General features: G+C 47.0%; 1 protein-coding gene across 1 annotated transcript; it reads left to right on the top strand.

Annotated features, from left to right (window-relative positions):
• Positions 1-1,753: 1,753 nt before the first annotated feature.
• Positions 1,754-22,370, top strand: LOC109741210 (protein FAR1-RELATED SEQUENCE 5-like). Its single transcript, XM_020300281.1, has 4 exons — positions 1,754-2,045; positions 19,705-19,809; positions 19,950-20,297; positions 21,529-22,370. The coding sequence occupies exons 1-4, from the start codon at positions 1,754-1,756 to the stop codon at positions 22,368-22,370; spliced, it is 1,587 nt and encodes a 528-aa protein (XP_020155870.1).
• Positions 22,371-22,840: the final 470 nt, after the last annotated feature.

The following is a 22,840-nucleotide window of genomic DNA, read 5'->3' as shown; positions in this document are numbered from 1 at the left end:
GTTGGCCAGATAGCTTATCGCGGCACACACCTTTAAAAAGGAAACCCCCTGCCAGCTGTCGTACGTAAAAAGGAACCCACCCGCCACCCGCGCCCATCCCGCAACAGAAAAAGATTCGCTCCCCCAAAAAATCAAGGACCGGCAGCTGGACGCTGCTGCCCAAACCAGCGTCCATCCTATGCTGACCCCAGGTAGCATCATACCTACCCCCATGCATCTGGACCCTCTCCCCCCTCCTTCTCCTTCTTCCTAACCATCGTTTGCCCTCAAGGGCGCCATTGTTGCTGGATCCAGAGCTTCATGGCTACAGCTGAAGTTTGACCCAGCCCCAAAAATCCAACAACACCTACCAGGGAACTCTTGCCCCCACACCTCCTCCCCTGTTAGCCCTGCCCTCTCCTACATCTGCTGGTACGTCCATGTTCATCCTTTCCCCATGGCGTCCCTCATTGCTGCAGCAAAAAAAGGATTTGCAAGTCAAAAAAGCATAAGACTTAGGAGGGACGAAAAAACAGTCAAAAAAGCATAGGAATTTTAGACAAATTAGCATCCACATGGTTAGCAAAGACTCAGATCTGAAAAAGTCAGGTGTTGTTCCAAAAAAAACATGCTTGTAGGCAAGTTGCGTCCACAGGGTTGGCAAGTTGAGTTATATCTGCAAGCAAGTTTTGTTTCCCACCCTAACAACACAGTATTGTTGGGATGTATGCATTTACACTAGTTTCAAGTCAAGTAAATTTTGATGTTTTTGCAATCTAGGCAAAAACAATGTTAGTTTTGAGCAGATAATGTGTTTTTGGTAACAAGACTTTGACATTATCAAGTCATGAAAATAGAATTGTAAGTAGGTTTTGTTTTTGTGTGCAAAATTAACGCATGGTTGTAGGCAAGTTGCATCCACATGGTTGGCAAGTTAAATTATATCTGCAAGCAAGTTTTGTTTCCCACCTAAACAGCACAAAAATTTGTTGGCATCTGTGCATTTACACTAGTTTTCTAATCAAGCAAATTGATGTTTGCAAAAAAAATCAAGGCAAGAAACAGTGTTAGCTTTGAGCAGACATTATCTAGTCTTTGGCCAAGTTTCATACATAGGGGTGGCAACTTGTGACGCCCGGATAATTAAGCTACAGTAACTTTCTACTAATGATGCCACGTCATCTTGATTACTGTTGCTAATCTCACGTTAGTTCGAAACTGATTCAAATTCAAATTCAAAATCAAGCAAACAATAAAAGTTTTCAAAAATTAAAACTAAAATGTTCGGGGTGAGCCAAATAATCCATACTAAATATTGGTGTAGAAACCACACTCCTCTAAAGTATTTAAATGCACCATTAATTAAAACAGTGGCAAAACTGTTATTTAATAAATACTTTTAAATAATAAATAATTACAAAACTATTTTATTTAGGTGCCAAAGTTAATGTGGCAGTAGTATATTTATAAATACAAATTTAGGTGCTAGTGTTAATTTTTATAAAACTGAAATAAAAAGGAACAAACATAAAACCAAAAAAAAAGAGAAAAGACTAAACAAAGAAATAAAGTAAAACAAGAGAAAAGAGAAAAGCCCCCACCCCCCACTGGGCCACGGCCCAGCTAACCGGCCAGCCCACTAACCTAGCCGGCCCACCCCCACTCCCCATAGCCCCCCACTCCACCCCGAAACCCTAAACGAAACCAACCCACTCCCCCCTCACTCCCTCGTCTCTCCCTCCCCCCCGATCCAGATCGGATCGGGGCTGCCCCCATGGCCATCGCCCGGTGCCGCCTCGCCGGCCCCCGCCCTCGTCCTCGCGCCCCCGTCCCCTCTCCCTCGACGTCTCCCCTCGCCGCGCAGACCGCGACCGCGCCCTCGACGCCCGACGCCGCCCCGCCGCTCGAAGCCGGAGCCACCACGCCGGCCCGGCTCCGACGCCGTCGCCCTGGACATCCCCGCCGGACTGCGTCGTCCTCACCCCCGCCGCGCCGGACTGCCCCATCCTCGCCTCTCCCTCGTCGGTCCTCCCTGCACCTCGCCGCCCCTCGTCTCTGCAACGCCGGTGAGGCCACGGCCTAATCTCCTCGCACTCCCCCTCCCCGTTTCGACGTCGCCGTGCCCGCCGCCCCGCATCGGCGCCTCCCCTACTCTCTCTCGCGCGGGATCCCACGCCGCGCCTAACCGTGCGCCCGCGCCTGGGCCGGCACCCCGCTGGCGCCCCGTGCCGCGCCTCGCGTCGGCGAGCCCGCCCCGGCTCCCTTGCAGTTGCTTGCTCCGGCCATCGCCTTCGTCCCGCACGCGCCGCTCCGCCCCTGGCCTCGTCGCCGAGCGCCTCCCCCTGCCACCACCACCTCCAGCCGCGCCCCCCTGCGCCCGCTCCGCCCAGCCGGTTCGCGACCACCCCTCCGCCGTCTCCCTGGTCCTGGCCGCCGGCGAGCGCCGTGCGTGCCCAGCGCCCCTCGGGCATGCGCCCGTTCGGGCTATGCCCGTTAACCAGCGCGCCAGTTCTAGTTGCCCATTGGCCACTGACAGCCGGGGCCCGGAACCTTGAGAACGTTTATAAAAAAAAGAAATAAAAAATAATATAAATAAATAAATAAATAATAATAAAAAATTAATTAATTAACTTAATTAATTTTGATTAATTAAACTAAACAACCAATTAAACTAATTAAACATTAGTTACCTAATTAACCTAATTAGCTAACTAAGTAGTCAATGACAGTGGGGCCCACCCCTAATTAATCCTGATTAGGTTAATTAATATGTTTAATTAAAATGTGTCACTAACCAGTGGGACCCATTGGTCAGGTTGACCAGTCAACCCCTGTTGACTGCTGACGTCAGCATGACATCATGCTGATGTCATAAATCCAGTTTCGAATTAAATTAATTCTGTTAATTCTAAAAATGATTTTAAACTTTGAAAATTAATATAAAAAAACCGTACCTTGGATGAAAATACTTTGTACATGAAAGTTGCTCAGAACGACGAGACGAATCCAGATACGCAGCCCGTTCGTCCGCCACACACCCCTAGCATATCGAACACGCAACTTTCCCCCTCCGGTTCATCTGTCCGAAAACGCGAAACATCGGGAATACTTTCCCGGATGTTTCCCCTCTTCGCCGGTATCACCTCCTGCCGCGTTAGATCACCTCTAGCACCGCGTATTGCCATGTTATGCTTTGTGATGCTTTGATTGCTCTGTTATTTATTGTGTCCCCCCTCCGTTACTTCTTTCCGGTAGACCCCGAGACCGCTGCCGGTACCCCTGTGATTGACTACATCGACGACGAACCCTTCTTGCCAGAGCAACCAGGCAAGCCCCCCCTGATCACCAGCTATCGCCTATTCTTCTCTATACTGCTTGCATTAGAGTAGTGTAGCATGTTACTGCTTTCAGTTAATCCTATTCTGATGCATAGCCTGTCCTTGTTGCTACAATTGTTACCTTTACCTGCAATCCTACATGCTTAGTATAGGATGCTAGTGTTCCATCAGTGGCCCTACACTCTTGTCCGTCTGCCATGCTATACTACTGGGCCGTGATCACTTCGGGAGGTGATCACGGGTATATACTAAGGTGACTAAAGTCGGGTCGGCTCGTTGAGTACCCGTAAGTGATTCGGATGAGGGGGCTGAAAGGACAGGTGGCTCCATCCCGGTAGAGGTGGGCCTGGGTTCCTGATGGCCCCCGACTATTACTTTGTGGCGGAGCGACAGGGCAGGTTGAGACCACCTAGAAGAGAGGTGGGCCTGGCCCTGGTCGGCGTCCGCGGATACTTAAAAATAACACGCTTAACGAGTTCTTGGTATTTGATCTGAGTCTGGCCATTTGGTCTATACGCACTAACCAACTGCGCGGGAACAGTTATGGGCACTCGACGTCGTGGTATCAGCCGAAGCCTTCGTGACGTCAGCGACGGAGCGGCGCGCGCCGGATTGGACTGGAACGCCTGCTAGGCTAGGTCTGCCTCCGGCCGTCGCAACGTGCAGGTGTGCAATGGGCGATGGGCCCAGATCCCTGCGCCATAGGATTTAGACCGGCGTGCTGACCTCTCTGTTGTGCCTAGGTGGGGCTGCGACGTGTTGATCTTACGAGGCCGGGCATGACCCAGAAAAGTGTGTCCGGCCAAATGGGATCGAGCGTGTTGGGTTATGTGGTGCACCCCTGCAGGGAAGTTTATCTATTCGAATAGCCGTGTCCCCCGGTAAAAGGACGACCCGGAGTTGTACCTTGACCTTATGACAACTAGAACTGGATACTTAATAAAACACACCCTTCCAAGTGCCAGATATAACCCGGTGATCGCTCTCTAACAGGGCGACGAGGAGGGGATCGCCGGGTAGGATTATGCTATGCGATGCTACTTGGAGGACTTCAATCTACTCTCTTCTACATGCTGCAAGATGAAGGCTGCCAGAAGCGTAGTCTTTGACAGGATTAGCTACCCCCCTCTTATTCTGGCATTCTGCAGTTCAGTCCACCGATATGGCCCTTTACACCTATACCCATGCATATGTAGTGTAGCCCCTTGCTTGCGAGTACTTTGGATGAGTACTCACGGTTGCTTTTCTCCCTCTTTTCCCCCTTTCCCTTTACCTGGTTGTCGCAACCAGAGGCTGGAGCCCAGGAGCCAGACGCCACCGTCGACGACGACTCCTACTACACCGGAGGAGCCTATTACTACGTGCAGCCCGCTGATGACGACCATGAGTAGTTAGGAGGATCCCAGGCAGGAGGCCTTGCCTTTTCGATCGTTGCTACTTTTGTGCTAGCCTTCTTAAGGCAAACTTGTTTAACTTATGTCTGTATTCAGATATTGTTGCTTCCGCTGACTCGGCTATGATCGAGCACTTGTATTCGAGCCCTCGAGGCCCCTGGCTTGTAGCTTGTATTATGATGCTTGTATGACTTATTTATGTTTTAGAGTTGTGTTGTGATATCTTCCCGTGAGTCCCTGATCTTGATCGTACACGTTTGCGTGCATGATTAGTGTACGGTCAAATCGGGGGAGTCACAAGTTGGTATCAGAGCCAACTGCCTGTAGGAATCCCCCTTTCCAACTCCTTGGCCGAAGTCGAGTCTAGTCATTGAGAAACTTTAACTAACATGGATGTGTGGCTTACGGGCCCACGTCGCCATTGGGTGGTATTAGGATCTTTTACTCCTTGTCTATACTCTGGGACTCTGATCTCTCTTCTATTCGGGTTAAATGATTTTGCTAAAAACAAAACTAACTTTAGGTTCTCGAAAGTACTTTCTCCCGGAGAGTCCCTCACTTCAGATGATCGCCTGCTGCACTAGAAGATTTCGGAGTTACCCTGTGATGTTCTCTCGAGACTTTGTCTCCGTCGTTTTTGCAATTCCCTATCACCGAAATATCCCTATGGATAAATACATACATCTGTCGATCTTACTTTTGTTCCCAGTTGATCTTGTCATTACAAGATACCCTGAAATTCCCTCTATTGATCCGTGAATACTTTGTGCCTACTGCCTTGCAGTTCTTGCCACATGAATACCCTCTACGGATAATTCCTCGCACTTACCGAGTATCCGCTCTTCCCCCGTTGTTTATTTGATTTACAAGACACATTGAAATACTATCTGATCTTTTGATAATCCTCTGCCCGCTATTACTCGGCAAATACTTGTCTGCTTGCATTATGGTTGCGTTCCATATGAATAGCAATATTCATTAGTATCCTTTGTCATTATCATTAGAGTCCCTTGATTCAATATGCTGCGAATTCTCGCAGTCCTCAATTAGATCCTAGAATTCATCCTTCCGGCTCAGACGTCATATTAAAAATGAGTTGGATCTCGACCAATGAAATTGCCATCGATTGTACCCTTAAGCCTACTCAACCTATCCATCCTTGATCAGAGTGTTTGCTTCTGATCCCTTGATTTGGAGCTCATAATTCCTTTGCATTGGAGCTTTGAATGAGTCGGTTGTTTTGATAATCCGATCTCCTTGCTTTCTTTCTTCTGCTGGTTAAGTACCGATGCTCACATCAGGTCTCTTGTGGACCACCAGAACCTTCATGGGATTTTATCCGACGACGTCCTTCATATTCAATAACTTTGTGAGTCTTTTCTCGGATACATAATGCCTTTGGTAAATTGTATCCTCTGCTTTGTCAACCATGCTCTACTTTTGAGCTGGTGATAGTCACTCTCGAAGCTTGTGGCATATGTTTCTAAGTTGCCCTGATGGGTTGAACCTATGCCTTCCTTAATCTGTGTGAACCCGAAAGTTTTCCAAGGTTCATACTCCTCTGGTAATTCACCAGGTAGGTCTTCGCACTCAAATTATTTTTAGTAGAGCAGTGAATGAAAGGTTATGCATTGCAGAAGTGGGAGTCGACCTTGAACTTTGTGTTCATGCCCATGGACACGATGTAGATCTTATCATTAAAAGCTTCTCTTAAATTAATTATTCCCTTGGTATAAGTTCATCTTATATCTGGGATCTGGCCTTTTGCAATCGTGGTTTCGACCATGTTCTCCTTTAAACACCAATTCTCGTGCAAGTTTAAGCACTTGACTTCTGCAGAGCAATACCCAATCCAACCTCTATTTTGATCTGTCGTCGAGTATTACCCCCTGGTATCTCGAGATTATCACGGAACTGCATAACCTCTTATGAGTTCTCCATCAAGTATTACATTCTCATTGATTCCAATTTTTCACGGGCTCCGAGTTATTAAACACTCAAGGACATCGATAACTGAATCGAGTCCACATCACGATTAAACAACTCTTAGTAATCTCCTTTGCTTACGAGTTCGTACTCGATCACGTCATCCCTAGCCTACTCGGCTATGTCATTATCGTGCCAATTTTAACTGTGCTACCTGGTCCTTCCCAGCGCACAAATTTCGCCAGTGAGCTAATATTGCGTCGATCTTCCTCGTCATATCACTTCTCCTTGAACAGCAAACTTGATTTCGAGTTTGTGTCCTACCTGTGGTTCCAATAACCTTTCACTTTCATCATTCCTTTGACTTGATGTCATCGTCGATCAATTACATCTTCTTGAAAACCTCTCGACAAATTTGTCGTGATCATTGTCAACAGTTTGACTTCTTCCAAGTTGTGTGTCGAAATTCAGGATGAGAAATACCATCCTTGCCCCCCGATGAATTATGTTATCATCGACAACATTCTTGCCTCCCCCCAACACAAGCTTGTTCATATTTTGTGTTGTATCTTGATTTCCTTGCTATCTAGCTTATGATATGTTCTACCTTGGAGTATTTGTTGGAAATATGCCCTAGAGGCAATAATAAATGGTTATTATTATATTTCTTTGTTCATGATAATTGTCTATTGTTCATGCTATAATTGTATTATCCGGAAATCGTAATACATGTGTGATTACATAGACCACAACGTGTCCCTAGTAAGCCTCTAGTTGACTAGCTCGTTGATCAACAGATAGTCACGGTTTCCTGACTATGGACATTGGATGTCATTGATAACGGGATCACATCATTAGGAGAATGATGTGATGGACAAGACCCAATCCTAAGCATAGCATAAAAGATCGTGTAGTTTCGTTTGCTAGAGCTTTTCCAATGTCAGGTATCTATTCCTTAGACCATGAGATCGTGCAACTCCCGGATACCGTAGGAGTGCTTTGGGTGTGCCAAACGTCACAACGTAACTGGGTGACTATAAAGGTACACTGCGGGTATCTCCGAAAGTGTCTGTTGGGTTGGCACGGATCGAGACTGGGATTTGTCACTCCGTGTGACGGAGAGGTATCTCTGGTCCCACTCGGTAATGCATCATCATAATGAGCTCAATGTGACTAAGGCGTTAGTCACGGGATCATTCATTGCGGTACGAGTAAAGAGACTTGCCGGTAACGAGATTGAACAAGGTATTGGGATACCGACGATCGAATCTCGGGCAAGTAACATACCGATTGACAAAGGGAATTGTATACGGGATTGATTGAATCCTCGACATCGTGGTTCATCCGATGAGATCATCGTGGAACATGTGGGAGCCAACATGGGTATCCATATCCCGCTGTTGGTTATTGACCGGAGAGGCGTCTCGGTCATGTCTGCATGTCTCCCGAACCCGTAGGGTCTACACACTTAAGGTTCGGTGACGCTAGGGTTGTAGAGATATGAGTATGCGGAAACCCGAAAGTTGTTCGGAGTCCCGGATGAGATCCCGGACGTCACGAGGAGTTCCGGAATGGTCCGGAGGTGAAGAATTATATATAGGAAGTCAAGTTTCGGCCATCGGGAAAGTTTTGGGGGTTATCGGTATTGTACCGGGACCACCGGAAGGGTCCCGGGGGTCCACCGGGTGGGGCCACCTATCCCGGAGGGCCCCATGGGCTGAAGTGGGAGGGCAACCAGCCCTTAGTGGGCTGGGGCGCCCCCCATGGGCCTCCCCCCTGCGCCTAGGGTTAGAAACCCTAGGGTGGGGGGGGGGGTGCGCCCCACTTGCCTTGGGGGGCAAGTCTCCCCCCTTGGCCGCCGCCCCTCCCTTGATGGGATCTTGGCCGGCGCCCCCCTCCCAGGGGGCCTATATAAAGGGGGGGAGGGAGGGCAGTAGTACAACAGCCTTGGGCGCCTCCCTCCTCCCCCTGGGTATTTGATACTGGTGCGGTTGCTCATATTTGTAACTCAAAACAGGAACTGCGGAATAAACGGAGACTGGCAAAGGACGAGGTGACGATGCGCGTCGGGAATGGTTCCAAGGTCGATGTGATCGCCGTCGGCACGCTACCTCTGCATCTACCCACGGGATTAGTTTTAAACCTCAATAATTGTTATTTAGTGCCAGCTTTGAGCATGAACATTGTATCTGGATCTCGTTTAATTCGAGATGGCTACTCATTTAAATCCGAGAATAATGGTTGTTCTATTTATATGAGAGATATGTTTTATGGTCATGCCCCGCTGGTTAATGGTTTATTCTTGATGAATCTCGAACGTGATGTTACACATATTCATAGTGTGAATACCAAAAGATGTAAAGTTGATAACAATAGTCCCACATACTTGTGGCACTGCCGCCTTGGTCACATTGGTGTCAAGCGCATGAAGAAGCTCCATGCAGATGGACTTTTGGAGTCTCTTGATTACGAATCATTTGACACATGCGAACCATGCCTCATGGGTAAGATGACCAAGACTCCGTTCTCCGGAACAATGGAGCGAGCAACTAACTTATTGGAAATCATACATACCGATGTGTGCGGTCCAATGAGTGTTGAGGCTCGCGGAGGATATCGTTATGTTCTCACTCTCACTGATGACTTAAGTAGATATGGGTATGTCTACCTAATGAAACACAAGTCTGAAACCTTTGAAAAGTTCAAGGAATTTCAGAGTGAGGTTGAGAATCAACGTGACAGGAAAATAAAATTCTTACGATCAAATCGTGGTGGAGAATATTTAAGTCACGAGTTTGGTACGCACTTAAGGAAATGTGGAATCGTTTCACAACTCACGCCGCCTGGAACACCTCAGCGAAACGGTGTGTCCGAACGTCGTAATCGCACTCTATTGGATATGGTGCGATCTATGATGTCTCTTACCGATTTACCGCTCTCATTTTGGGGCTATGCTTTAGAGACTGCCGCATTCACTTTAAATAGGGCTCCGTCGAAATCCGTTGAGACGACACCGTATGAATTATGGTTTGGGAAGAAACCTAAGCTGTCGTTTCTAAAAGTTTGGGGATGCGATGCTTATGTCAAGAAACTTCAACCTGAAAAGCTCGAACCCAAGTCGGAAAAATGCGTCTTCATAGGATACCCTAAGGAAACTATTGGGTATACCTTCTACCTCAGATCCGAAGGCAAGATCTTCGTTGCCAAGAACGGGTCCTTTCTGGAGAAGGAGTTTCTCTCGAAAGAATTGAGTGGGAGGAAAGTGGAACTTGATGAGGTGATAGTCACCCCTTCCGAACCGGAAAGTAGCGCAGCGCGTGAAGATGTTCCTGTGGTGCCTACACCGACTGGGGAGGAAGTTAATGATGATGATCATGAAGCTTCGGATCAAGTTACTACGGAACTTCGTAGGTCCACAAGGACATGTTCCGCACCAGAGTGGTACGACAACCCTGTCCTGGAAATCATGTTGTTAGACAACGGTGAACCTTCGAACTATGAAGAATCGATGGCGGGCCCGGATTCCGACAAATGGCTAGAAGCCATGAAATCCGAGATAGGATCCATGTATGAAAACGAAGTATGGACTTTGACTGACTTGCCCGATGATCGGCGAGCCATAGAAAACAAATGGATCTTTAAGAAGAAGACGGACGCAGATGGTAATGTGACCATCTACAAAGCTCGACTTGTCGCTAAGGGTTATCGACAAGTTCAAGGGGTTGACTACGATGAGACTTTCTCACCCGTAGCGAAGCTGAAGTCCGTCCGAATCATGTTAGCAATTGCCGCATACTATGATTATGAGATATGGCAGATGGACGTCAAAACGGCATTCCTTAATGGCTTCCTTAAGGAAGAGTTGTATATGATGCAGCCGGAAGGTTTTGTCGATCCTAAGAATGCTAACAAAGTATGCAAGCTCCAGCACTCAATCTATGGGCTGGTGCAAGCATCTCGGAGTTGGAACATTCGCTTTGATGAGATGATCAAAGCGTTTGGGTTTACACAGACTTATGGAGAAGCCTGTGTTTCAAGAAAGTGAGTGGGAGCTCTGTAGCATTTCTCATATTATATGTGGATGACATACTATTGATGGGAAATGGTATAGAATTCTTGGAAAGTATAAAGGCCTATTTGAATAAGTGTTTTTCAATGAAGGACCTTGGAGAAGCTGCTTATATATTAGGCATCAAGATCTATAGAGATAGATCAAGACGCCTCATTGGTCTTTCACAGAGTACATACCTTGACAAGATATTGAAGAAGTTCAATATGGATCAGTCCAAGAAGGGGTTCTTGCCTGTATTGCAAGGTGTGCAGTTGAGCACGGCTCAATGCCCGACCACGGCAGAAGATAGAGAAAAGATGAGTGTCATCCCCTATGCCTCGGCCATAGGGTCTATTATGTATGCCATGCTGTGTACCAGACCTGATGTAAACCTTGCCGTAAGTTTGGTAGGAAGGTACCAAAGTAATCCCGGCATGGAACACTGGACAGCGGTCAAGAATATCCTGAAGTACCTGAAGAGGACTAAGGATATGTTTCTCGTTTATGGAGGTGACGAAGAGCTCGTCGTAAAGGGTTACGTCGACGCTAGCTTCGACACAGATCTGGATGACTCGAAGTCACAAACCGGATACGTGTATATTTTGAATGGAGGAGCAGTAAGCTGGTGCAGTTGCAAGAAAAGCGTCGTGGCGGGATCTACATGTGAAGCGGAGTACATGGCAGCCTCGGAGGCATCACAGGAAGCAGTCTGGATGAAGGAGTTCATTACCGACCTAGGGGTGATTCCCAATGCGTCGGGCCCGATGACTCTCTTCTGTGACAACACTGGAGCTATTGCCCTTGCAAAGGAGCCCAGGTTTGACAGGAAGACCAGGCATATCAAGCGTCGCTTCAACTCCATTCGTGAAAGTGTTCAAAATGGAGACATAGATATTTGTAAAGTACATACGAACCTGAATGTAGCAGATCCGTTGACTAAACCTCTCCCTAGAGCAAAACATGATCAACACCAGGACGCAATGGGTGTTCGATTCATCACAATGTAACTAGATTATTGACTCTAGTGCAAGTGGGAGACTGTTGGAAATATGCCCTAGAGGCAATAATAAATGGTTATTATTATATTTCTTTGTTCATGATAATTGTCTATTGTTCATGCTATAATTGTATTATCCGGAAATCGTAATACATGTGTGATTACATAGACCACAACGTGTCCCTAGTAAGCCTCTAGTTGACTAGCTCGTTGATCAACAGATAGTCACGGTTTCCTGACTATGGACATTGGATGTCATTGATAACGGGATCACATCATTAGGAGAATGATGTGATGGACAAGACCCAATCCTAAGCATAGCATAAAAGATCGTGTAGTTTCGTTTGCTAGAGCTTTTCCAATGTCAGGTATCTATTCCTTAGACCATGAGATCGTGCAACTCCCGGATACCGTAGGAGTGCTTTGGGTGTGCCAAACATCACAACGTAACTGGGTGACTATAAAGGTACACTGCGGGTATCTCCGAAAGTGTCTGTTGGGTTGGCACGGATCGAGACTGGGATTTGTCACTCCGTTTGACGGAGAGGTATCTCTGGGCCCACTCGGTAATGCATCATCATAATGAGCTCAATGTGACTAAGGCGTTAGTCACGGGATCATGCATTGCGGTACGAGTAAAGAGACTTGCCGGTAACGAGATTGAACAAGGTATTGGGATACCGACGATCGAATCTCGGGCAAGTAACATACCGATTGACAAAGGGAATTGTATACGGGATTGATTGAATCCACGACATCGTGGTTCATCCGATGAGATCATCGTGGAACATGTGGGAGCCAACATGGGTATCCAGATCCCGCTGTTGGTTATTGACCGGAGAGGCGTCTCGGTCATGTCTGCATGTCTCCCGAACCCGTAGGGTCTACACACTTAAGGTTCGGTGACGCTAGGGTTGTAGAGATATGAGTATGCGGAAACCCGAAAGTTGTTCGGAGTCCCGGATGAGATCCCGGACGTCACGAGAAGTTCCGGAATGGTCCGGAGGTGAAGAATTATATATAGGAAGTCAAGTTTCGGCCATCGAGAAAGTTTCGGGGGTTATCGGTATTGTACCGGGACCACCGGAAGGGTCCCGGGGGTCCACCGGGTGGGGCCACCTATCCCGGAGGGCCCCATGGGCTGAATTGGGAGGGCAACCAGCCCTTAGTGGGCTGGGGCGCCCCCCATGGGCCTCCCCCCTGCGCCTAGGGTTAGAAACCCTAGGGTGGGGGGGCGCCCCACTTGCCTTGGGGGGCAAGTCTCCCCCCTTGGCCGCCGCCCCTCCCTTGATGGGATCTTGGCCGGCGCCCCCCTCCCAGGGGGCCTATATAAAGGGGGGAGGGAGGGCAGTAGTACAACAGCCTTGGGCGCCTCCCTCCTCCCCTGCTACACCTCTCCCTCTCGCAGAAGCTCGGCGAAGCCCTGCCGAGACCCGCTACGTCCACACCACGCCGTCGTGCTGCTGGATCTCCATCAACCTCTCCTTCCCCTTGCTGGATCAAGAAGGAGGAGACGTCGCTGCACCGTACGTGTGTTGAACGCGGAGGTGCTGTCCATTCGGCACTCGGTCATCGGTGATTTGAATCACGGCAAGTACGACTCCGTCATCCACGTTCATTGAAACGCTTCCGCTCGCGATCTACAAGGGTATGTAGATGCACTCCTTTCCCCTCGTTGCTAGTATACTCCATAGATGGATCTTGGTGAGCGTAGGAAAATTTTAAAATTATGCTACGATTACCAACAGTATTACCATCTTTTATGTCAAGAATGTCGTGAGAATTTCACCACCTCTTATGACATCTTGATACAGGTGAAACTTCTTGCCATATCCGTTCATTCCTTGGTCCCCGTGTTGTTCCTAACCGGAAAACCGACAATTGAACTATGGTGTGCGACTTCAAAACTTCTAGCAACCTTATTGCTTTGAAGTTAATGGTCAACATTTCATTCTTAGACCATTGGTTATCGAATCGCCATTCTAACATTGTTTGTGCTACCTAAGTCCGTATTTGGGGTGCACCGTCAACCAATGTTCAATCGTGTATGTTTCCTCGAGCATACCTCATTATATCATTTGAACTGACAAAAGCTATCTCCTTGTACACATAATTGTGGAAATCCATCTTTTGGAAATCTCAATGGAATGTCGCTGAGTCCATCAGCCACCTCCTAACCCTCTCCTTGGTTTAATGATGAACTCTTGTTTCGGAACTTGCTTTCATAGTTCATTTCCCGAGAATCTTACAATGTCATCCCATCAATTTGTGTTGCACCTTTCTTCTCAGACATCCTGAGTCTGAGGTATCCTGACACCAATCAGATCTGAATCTCGGTCAGATATGATGGTTGGAACATATTTCCAATAGTTATAACATTGGTCTTTATATGACCCGGTAAGGTGGTGTCATACCTAGCCCTCCGGCCCTATTGTTATAGTTTTCATTTTTAGCAAGGTTATCCATTCTTTCCATGAGGAAATTGTAAGACTTACTCTATAAGTTGTTCCTGATGGATCCTTTGTGTATCCATAGCCTGATCTTACCTAATGACCATGTCAATGCTATCTCGAAGCATGTCTATGGTACTCCGATTTTCAACAAGAACATTTGAACCCCAATGCTAAATGTTTCTTGCTCAATTATCCAAACACCGTTGTATGGGTAATGTCATGAAATTTCTCTCCCCTACCTAAAGAGTTTTCTACATTATATCCTAACATGGATATCATGCTCTGCTTGACCTTCGGAAGGATATACCCTTGAAATATGTGTTTAAACACATTTTCCTTTCCATTGATCCGTTTAATATGATAGTCATATTTTCCTTTCCATTGGTTGGTTTAACGTTGCTTGTGATCTATATGATCTAAGCAGTAATATTCTTCTGCTTATGTAAACACCTTGGTGTGCAACTGTGTCAGCAAGACTGTGTTACTATTGTTGATGACATTTCGGTAACCACCGATGGACGAGAACTTTGCCTATTGGCCCGCCTCGTTTCAACGAGCAGGAAAATGGTTCTCTTCGTCCCTCACCCTTGGTACCAGCGATGCTGCCAACAAAACTGACCGGTTATTCTCTGACATGCCTTGCTTACATGATCGCGCAAGACGTCACCCCTCTTCCTACTTTTAACCCACATGGTGGGTCCATAACCCACATTTCCACAGGATCGAAACCTGACTCTCCTGTACACCACTGCTTCCCAAGGTTGTTCTTCGCGCGTGACCTCGTATATAATTCACGACCACCTTCCGAGGGATCATCAATTCTGGTATCAAACACAATACTTATCCCCGTTGCTTTGAACCCCTTTCATGCCCTGTTTCAGACATCGAGCGATTGCGTACCCGCTCGAAACTTTCCATGATACCTCCTTACTTTGCTCTCGATATTTTCTTAAGTTCAATTCGAGAGTTACTTTCCACCACCTTCCCCGATGTTATTGACCGCTTAGTCAACCTTGCAGAGGTCCCATTCTCCCAGAATACCCCCTTATTCTTTCGTAAGTACGATGGAGTTCCCGAAGAATGAATGCCGACTTCATCATGATGACTGGAAGCAGAGAAATGAAGGCATCAACATAATGGATCAACCTCTTCGAGAAGAGCAACCAAGACCGAGAAGAATCGTTAGAATTTCGTAACCTATTCTTCCCCCTTACTCCCCTCTTAAATCTCGGGACGAGATTTCTTGTAGTGGAGGAGAATTGTGACGCCCGGATAATTAAGCTACAGTAACTTTCTACTAATGATGCCACGTCACCTCGATTACTGTTGCTAATCTCACGTTAGTTCGAAACTGATTCAAATTCAAATTCAAAATCAAGCAAACAATAAAAGTTTTCAAATATTAAAACTAAAATGTTCGGGGTGAGCCAAATAATCCATACTAAATATTGGTGTAGAAACCACACTCCTCTAAAGTATTTAAATGCACCATAGTAATTAAAACAGCGGCAAAACTGTTATTTAATAAATACTTTTAAATAATAAATAATTACAAAACTATTTTATTTAGGTGCAAAAGTTAATGTGGCAGTAGTATATTTATAAATACAAATTTAGGTGCTAGTGTTAATTTTTATAAAACTGAAATAAAAAGGAACAAAAATAAAACAGAAAAAGAGAAAAGACTAAACAAAGAAATAAAGTAAAACAAGAGAAAAGAGAAAAGCCCCCACCCCCCACTGGGCCACGGCCCAGCTAACCGGCCAGCCCACTAACCTAATCGGCCAGTCCTCACCCCCGCTGCGCCGGACTGCCCCATCCCCGCCTCTCCTTCGTCGGTCGTCCTCGCGCCTCGCCGCCCCTCGTCTCTGCAACGCCGGTGAGGCCACGACCTCCCTCTCCTCGCACTCCCCCTCCCCGTTTCGACGTCGCCGTGCCCGCCGCCCCGCATCGGCGCCTCCCCTGCTCTCCCTCGCGCGGGATCCCACACCGCGCCTAACCGCGCGCCCGCGCCTGGGCCGGCGCCCCGCTGGCGCCCCGTGCCGCGCCTCGCGTCGGCGAGCCCGCCCCGGCTCCCCTGCAGTTGCTTGCTCCGGCCATCGCCTTCGTCCCGCACGCGCTGCTCTGCCCCTGGCCTCGTCGCCGAGCGCCACCCCCTGCCACCACCACCTCCAGTCGCGCCCCCCTGCGCCCGCTCCGCCCAGCCGGTTCGCGACCACCCCTCCGCCGTCTCCCCTGGTCCTGGCCGCCGGCGAGCGCCGTGCGTGCCCAGCGCCCCTCGGGCATGCGCCCGTTCGGGCTATGCCCGTTAACCAGCGCGCCCGTTCTAGTTGCTCATTGGCCACTAACAGCCGGGGCCCGAAACCCTGAGAACATTTATAAAAAAAGAAATAAAAAATATAAATAAATAATAATTAAAAAATAATTAATTAATTAATTTTGATTAATTAAACTAAACAACCAATTAAACTAATTAAACATTAGTTACCTAATTAACCTAATTAGCTAACTAAGTAGTCAATGACAGTGGGGCCCACCCCTAATTAATCCTGATTAGGTTAATTAATATGTTTAATTAAATGTGTCACTAACCAGTGGGACCCACTGGTCAGGTTGACCAGTCAACCCCTGTTGACTGCTGACGTCAGCATGACATCATGCTGATGTCATAAATCCAGTTTCGAATTAAATTAATTCTGTTAATTCTAAAAATGATTTTAAACTTTGAAAATTAATATAAGATAAACCGTACCTTGGATGAAAATACTTTGTACATGAAAGTTGCTCAGAACGACGAGACGAATCCAGATACGCTGCCCGTTCGTCCGCCACACACCCCTAGCATATCGAACACGCAACTTTCCCCCTCCGGTTCATCTGTCCGAAAACGCGAAACATCGGGAATACTTTCCCGGATGTTTCCCCTCTTCGCCGGTATCACCTCCTGCCGCGTTAGATCACCTCTAGCACTGCGTATTGCCATGTTATGCTTTGTGATGCTTTGATTGCTCTGTTATTTATTGTGTCCCCCCTCCGTTACTTCTTTCCGGTAGACCCCGAGACCGCTGCCGGTACCCCTGTGATCGACTACATCGACGACGAACCCTTCTTGCCAGAGCAACCAGGCAAGCCCCCCCCTTGATCACCAGATATCGCCTATTCTTCTCTATACTGCTTGCATTAGAGTAGTGTAGCATGTTACTGCTTTCGGTTAATCCTATTCTGATGCATAGCCTGTCCTTGTTGCTACAGTTGTTACCTTTACCTGCAATCCTACATGCTTAGTATAGGATGCTAGTGTTCCATCAGTGGCCCTACACTCTTGTCCGTCTGCCATGCTATACTACTGGGCCGTGATCACTTCGGGAGGTGATCACGGGTATATACTATATACTTTATATACATGACACATGTGGTGACTAAAGTCGGGTCGGCTCGTTGAGTACCCGCAAGTGATTCGGATGAGGGGGCTGAAAGGACAGGTGGCTCCATCCCGGTAGAGGTGGTCCTGGGTTCCTGACGGCCCCCGACTGTTACTTTGTGGCGGAGCGACAGGGCAGGTTGAGACCACCTAGGAGAGAGGTGGGCCTGGCCCTGGTCGGCGTCCGCGGATACTTAAAAATAACACGCTTAACGAGTTCTTGGTATTTGATCTGAGTCTGGCCATTTGGTCTATACGCACTAACCAACTGCGCGGGAACAGTTATGGGCACTCGACGTCGTGGTATCAGTCGAAGCCTTCGTGACGTCAGCGACGGAGCGGCGCGCGCCGGATTGGACTGGAACGCCTGCTAGGCTAGGTCTGCCTCCGGCCGCCCTCGCAACATGCAGGTGTGCAATGGGCGAGGGGCCCAGACCCCTGCGCCATAGGATTTAGACCGGCGTGCTGACCTCTCTGTTGTGCCTAGGTGGGGCTGCGACGTGTTGATCTTACGAGGCCGGGCATGACCCAGAAAAGTGTGTCCGGCCAAATGGGATCGAGCGTGTTGGGTTATGTGGTGCACCCCTGCAGGGAAGTTTATCTATTCGAATAGCCGTGTCCCCCGGTAAAAGGACGACCCGGAGTTGTACCTTGACCTTATGACAACTAGAACTAGATACTTAATAAAACACACCCTTCCAAGTGCCAGATATAACCCGGTGATCGCTCTCTAACAGGGCGACGAGGAGGGGATCGCCGGGTAGGATTATGCTATGCGATGCTACATGGAGGACTTCAATCTACTCTCTTCTACATGCTGCAAGATGAAGGCTACCGGAAGCGTAGTCTTCGACAGGATTAGCTACCCCCCTCTTATTCTGGCATTCTGCAGTTCAGTCCACCGATATGGCCCTTTACACCTATACCCATGCATATGTAGTGTAGCTCCTTGCTTGCGAGTACTTTTGGTGAGTACTCACGGTTGATTTTCTCCCTCTTTTCCCCCTTTCCCTTTACCTGGTTGTCGCAACCAGAGGCTGGAGCCCAGGAGCCAGACGCCACCGTCGACGACGACTCCTACTACACCGGAGGAGCCTATTACTACGTGCAGCCCACTGACGACGACCAGGAGTAGTTAGGAGGATCCCAGGCAGGAGGCTCTGCCTTTTCGATCATTGCTACTTTTGTGCTAGCCTTCTTAAGGCAAACTTGTTTAACTTATGTCTGTATTCAGATATTGTTGCTTCCGCTGACTCGTCTATGATCGAGCACTTGTATTCGAGCCCTCGAGGCCCCTGGCTTGTATTATGATGCTTGTATGACTTATTTATGTTTTAGAGTTGTGTTGTGATATCTTCCCGTGAGTCCCTGATCATGATCGTACACGTTTGCGTGCATGATTAGTGTACGGTCAAAACGGGGGAGTCACACAACTCATGCATAGAATTGTTATGCAAGCAAAAAAATAACATACCCCCCTTCTATCAACCATGTTAATTTTTCATGGATAAAAAAAGGCAAAATGTGCTGTACAAATGAGAGAACATGTTCACTACTACGAAAAAATAAAGATATAGGGCGGAAAGATAGTAGAGAAAATACCTAGAAAGTTGCTTTTCTCTTGGAATTCGTCTTTCTTGCCACACCTGTTGTTTTTGTAACATTTGACAACAAAACTATGATTTCTAGAAAAAGGCATATAGTGTAACAACCATTATAGAAGTGTGATAGAAAGTTTTAAGAAGTGACAAATAAGCACTTGAAAAAGGACAACCCCCTAATCAGGTTTAGAACACGCGGAAACAAAGTCTAGAAAGAAGAAAATGCAACTCCTATGTAAAACTGAGATGTAATTCTGCTATAGTCTTTAGTCTTTCATGTTCTGCGCAATTCTTCTATAACTTCTACAGTTCTGCCACGTCTTTAGTCTTCATGTTCCTGCAAAACACAAAAACGCGAAAAAAATGTAGTTTAGATTCAAAAAAATTAATATGGTCCCACTCTTGTATCCTGGAAAAAAGTCAATCATTTGGACATGTATTGTTATTACACTTTTGCAAGCTAGACTTGCGTTGAAAATTACTATTACTTGCCTTTAAAACGCTATCTGAAACTTGCAAAAATTATTGTTCTTGCTTTTTTCAGGTTTGAAAATGATTGACCTGAATGAGTTGCCCGATGATACAAACTGTGGAGTTCCTATGACAGATGTCATGGGAGTTCAAGACCCCGTGTACTGCACGCAACCTGGTGCCCCACAAAACGGTGGAGAATATAATGAAGTAGCTCAATCTCCTAATCCCACAATTGGCAACATGTTGCTGCCCAGCCCGAAGCCATCCATGCAGATAGTGACACTTTTAATGACACGACTACAGTTGGTGAAACAGGGGAAACTATTCCACAAGAAGGTTTGGTAATAGATGATGATGATGAAGCTTGGTCCCAGCCAAAAGAACCCATTATAGGCATGAGGTTTGATACTCTAGAGTGTGCCCAAGCACACTACAATGCATATGCTCTCCGTCTTGGGGTTTCAATCAAAATGAACACCTCGAGGAAATCTAATCTTACTGGCCAGCTGGAAAAGCAACAGTTTGTTTGCAACAAGTTTAGGAAACCAAAAGTGGATGATGGTGGTGCAGAAGTTGCCCCTACCCTAGATGAGATTCCAGATTTTTGTGAACATGCAGATGACGATGATGCACATGATGATATAGTCTTCATTGATGATCAGTGTGCAAAAAAGAAGAGAAGAAAGAAACGAAAACGAGATACAATAGTGTAGACAGGGTGCAGGGCAAGGATGGTTGTAAAGCTAAAGAACGGTCGGTGGGAAGTCATTTTCTTCATTGCTCAACACAATCATGCACTAATTGACAAGCCATCACTCACAAAGTACCTTTGATCGCACCAAGGGATCCCTCCAAAAGAGAAGCTATTCCTAACAAATCTTCATAATTGCAATTTGACTACAAGTGTGTGTCACATTTTTACTGCTTTATATGCTAACTTTTCAAGGAGTAGCAAAAAAATCCTGCACTTACTGCTGTACAACAATATTTTTACTAGGAAGATGTGTGTGGCATAAAAAATTTGTTTGGCAATTTGGAAAAAAACTTTATGATTTGCTGGGCAACTTTTGTGTGTTTTTGGGAGTGCAAGTTGCCTCACTGCTGGACTATGTGTGGGGGAGCCAACTTCTGGTGTGGATAGGGAACATAAGTTGCCTCTCCCGCTGACTTTTTGTTGGGTGGGGGAACATAAGTTGCCTCCCCCGACCACCCCCCGCTAACTTGACTAGTCGAAAAATGCATATGAAAAGGATGAGGCAAAACTTCTGTGTGCTTGGGGATCGCAATTCGCCTACAACCCTGTTTCTTTGTCAAAATTTAAAAGCTTAAAATTTTTGGGCAACTTATGTGTGCCAGGGGAACATAACTTGCCTGCATCTATGGGAACTATATGAGTTGGAAAAGAAAAGGATGGGCAACTTCTGTGTTCTTGATGCACATAAGTTGCCCCCCACACAAAAAGTGGAGCTTTTTCTAGAAAAAAAACAAATTGATTCATTGTGTGCCAGGGGGCTAACTTGCCCGCATCTAAGGAAACTATATGAGTTAGAAAAGAAAAGGATGGGCAACTTCTGCGTCCTTGGTGCACATAAGTTGCCCCACCACGCAAAAAAAGTTGAGCTTTTCTGGGAAAACAAATTGATTCATTGTGTGCCAGGGGGACATAACTTGCCTGCATCTATGGAAACTATATGAGTTAGAAAGAAAAGGATGGGCAACTTCTGTGTCCTTGATGCACATAAGTTGCCCCACCACGCAAATATAGTTGAGCTTCTCTGAAAAAAAGCAAATTGATTCATTGGTTTGTGTTGCTTTGCTGTTGTTCTGTTTTCCAGTAACTTCGTTGCTTGTTTCTTTCATATCCTAACTTTCTTTCTGCATGCGATTTGTGCAGGTCGTATGATGCAAATTATGTCTGAATTTTATGGGACAGAACTAATTGTTCCTTATACAACTAAAGCAATATCAAATCTTAAATCGAGCTTGAACAAGGAAGCTACTAGTGAAGGAGATATGATAGAGACAGTAGCCTACTTCAAGGAGCAAGAGAAAATAGATCCTGATTTTTTCTACAAGGTCAAGTATGATGAGGAGGACAGGGTTATGAACATTTTCTGGGTTGATGGACTAGCACGCAAGGCGTACGCTGAGGCTTATCATGATTGCATTTCCTTCTACACGACATACATGACAAACATGTACAACATGCCTTTTGCACCATTCATTGGTATCAACTGGCACGGGCAGTCATTCATGTTGGGGTGTGGATTTGTCAGGCAAGAATTGGAGACGCGCTTTGATTGGTTGTTTGGGAGTTTCCTTGAAGCAATGCATGGACTGGCCCCTAACAACATCATAACTGACCAGGACATTGCGATGGCTGAATCTATTAAGAACATCTTTCCTACAAGTGTGCATCGGCGTTGTCGTTGGCACATCATGAAGAAAGCTCAAGAGAAACTTGGGGCACTGTTGGGTAGGAACCCTGGTTTGTCAAAGGATTTCAACGAGTGTGTTGACTTCAGCTTCACACCCGAAGAATTTGAGGCAAAATGGGCTGCTCTAATGGCGAAATATCAGGCTGCTATTGGTACACACTTTGACAAACTCTATGAGTACCGGACAACATGGGTGCCGTGCTACTTCAAGCACAGATTCTTCCCTTTCCTGCAGTCAACACAGCGAAGCGAGGGCTTCAATGCTGTCCTCAAGCGGTATGTGTGTTGGGCAACGTAGTAATTTCAAAAACTTCCTACGCACACGCAAGATCATGGTGATGCATATCAACGAGAGGGGGGAGTGTTGTCCATGTACCCTCGTAGACCGAAAGCGGAAGCGTTAGCACAACGCGGTTGATGTAGTCGTACGTCTTCACGATCCGACCGATCAAGTACCGAACGCACGGCACCTCCGAGTTCAGCACACGTTCAACTCGATGACGTCCCTCGAACTCCGATCCAGCCGAGCTTTGAGGGAGAGTTCCATCAGCACGACGGCGTGGTGACGATGATGATGTTCTACCGACGCAGGGCTTCGCCTAAGCACCGCTACAATATGACCGAGGTGGATTATGGTGGAGGGGGCACCGCACACGGCTAAGAGATCCAAGGGATCAATTGTTGTGTCTATGGGGTGCCCCCTGCCCCCGTATATAAAGGAGCAAGGGAGTAGGAGGCCGGCCCTAGGAGGGGCGCGCCAAGGGAGTA

Source organism: Aegilops tauschii, chromosome 6 (assembly GCF_002575655.3).
Source record: "Aegilops tauschii subsp. strangulata cultivar AL8/78 chromosome 6, Aet v6.0, whole genome shotgun sequence".
Classification (NCBI taxonomy): domain Eukaryota; kingdom Viridiplantae; phylum Streptophyta; class Magnoliopsida; order Poales; family Poaceae; genus Aegilops; species Aegilops tauschii.
Note: the sequence above shows the minus strand (reverse complement) of the source record. Positions and strands in the feature narration are given on the sequence as shown.

Bases quoted from the DNA above. Each gene is read 5' to 3' on its own strand.
- LOC109741210 (XM_020300281.1), top strand. From the start codon at position 1,754: ATGGCCATCGCCCGGTGCCGCCTCGCCGGCCCCCGCCCTCGTCCTCGC. The intron at 2,046-19,704 runs GTGAGGCCACGG...TGCTTTTTTCAG, and splicing joins CCCTCGTCTCTGCAACGCCG to GTTTGAAAATGATTGACCTG. The intron at 19,810-19,949 runs GTGCCCCACAAA...TTGGTGAAACAG, and splicing joins CGTGTACTGCACGCAACCTG to GGGAAACTATTCCACAAGAA.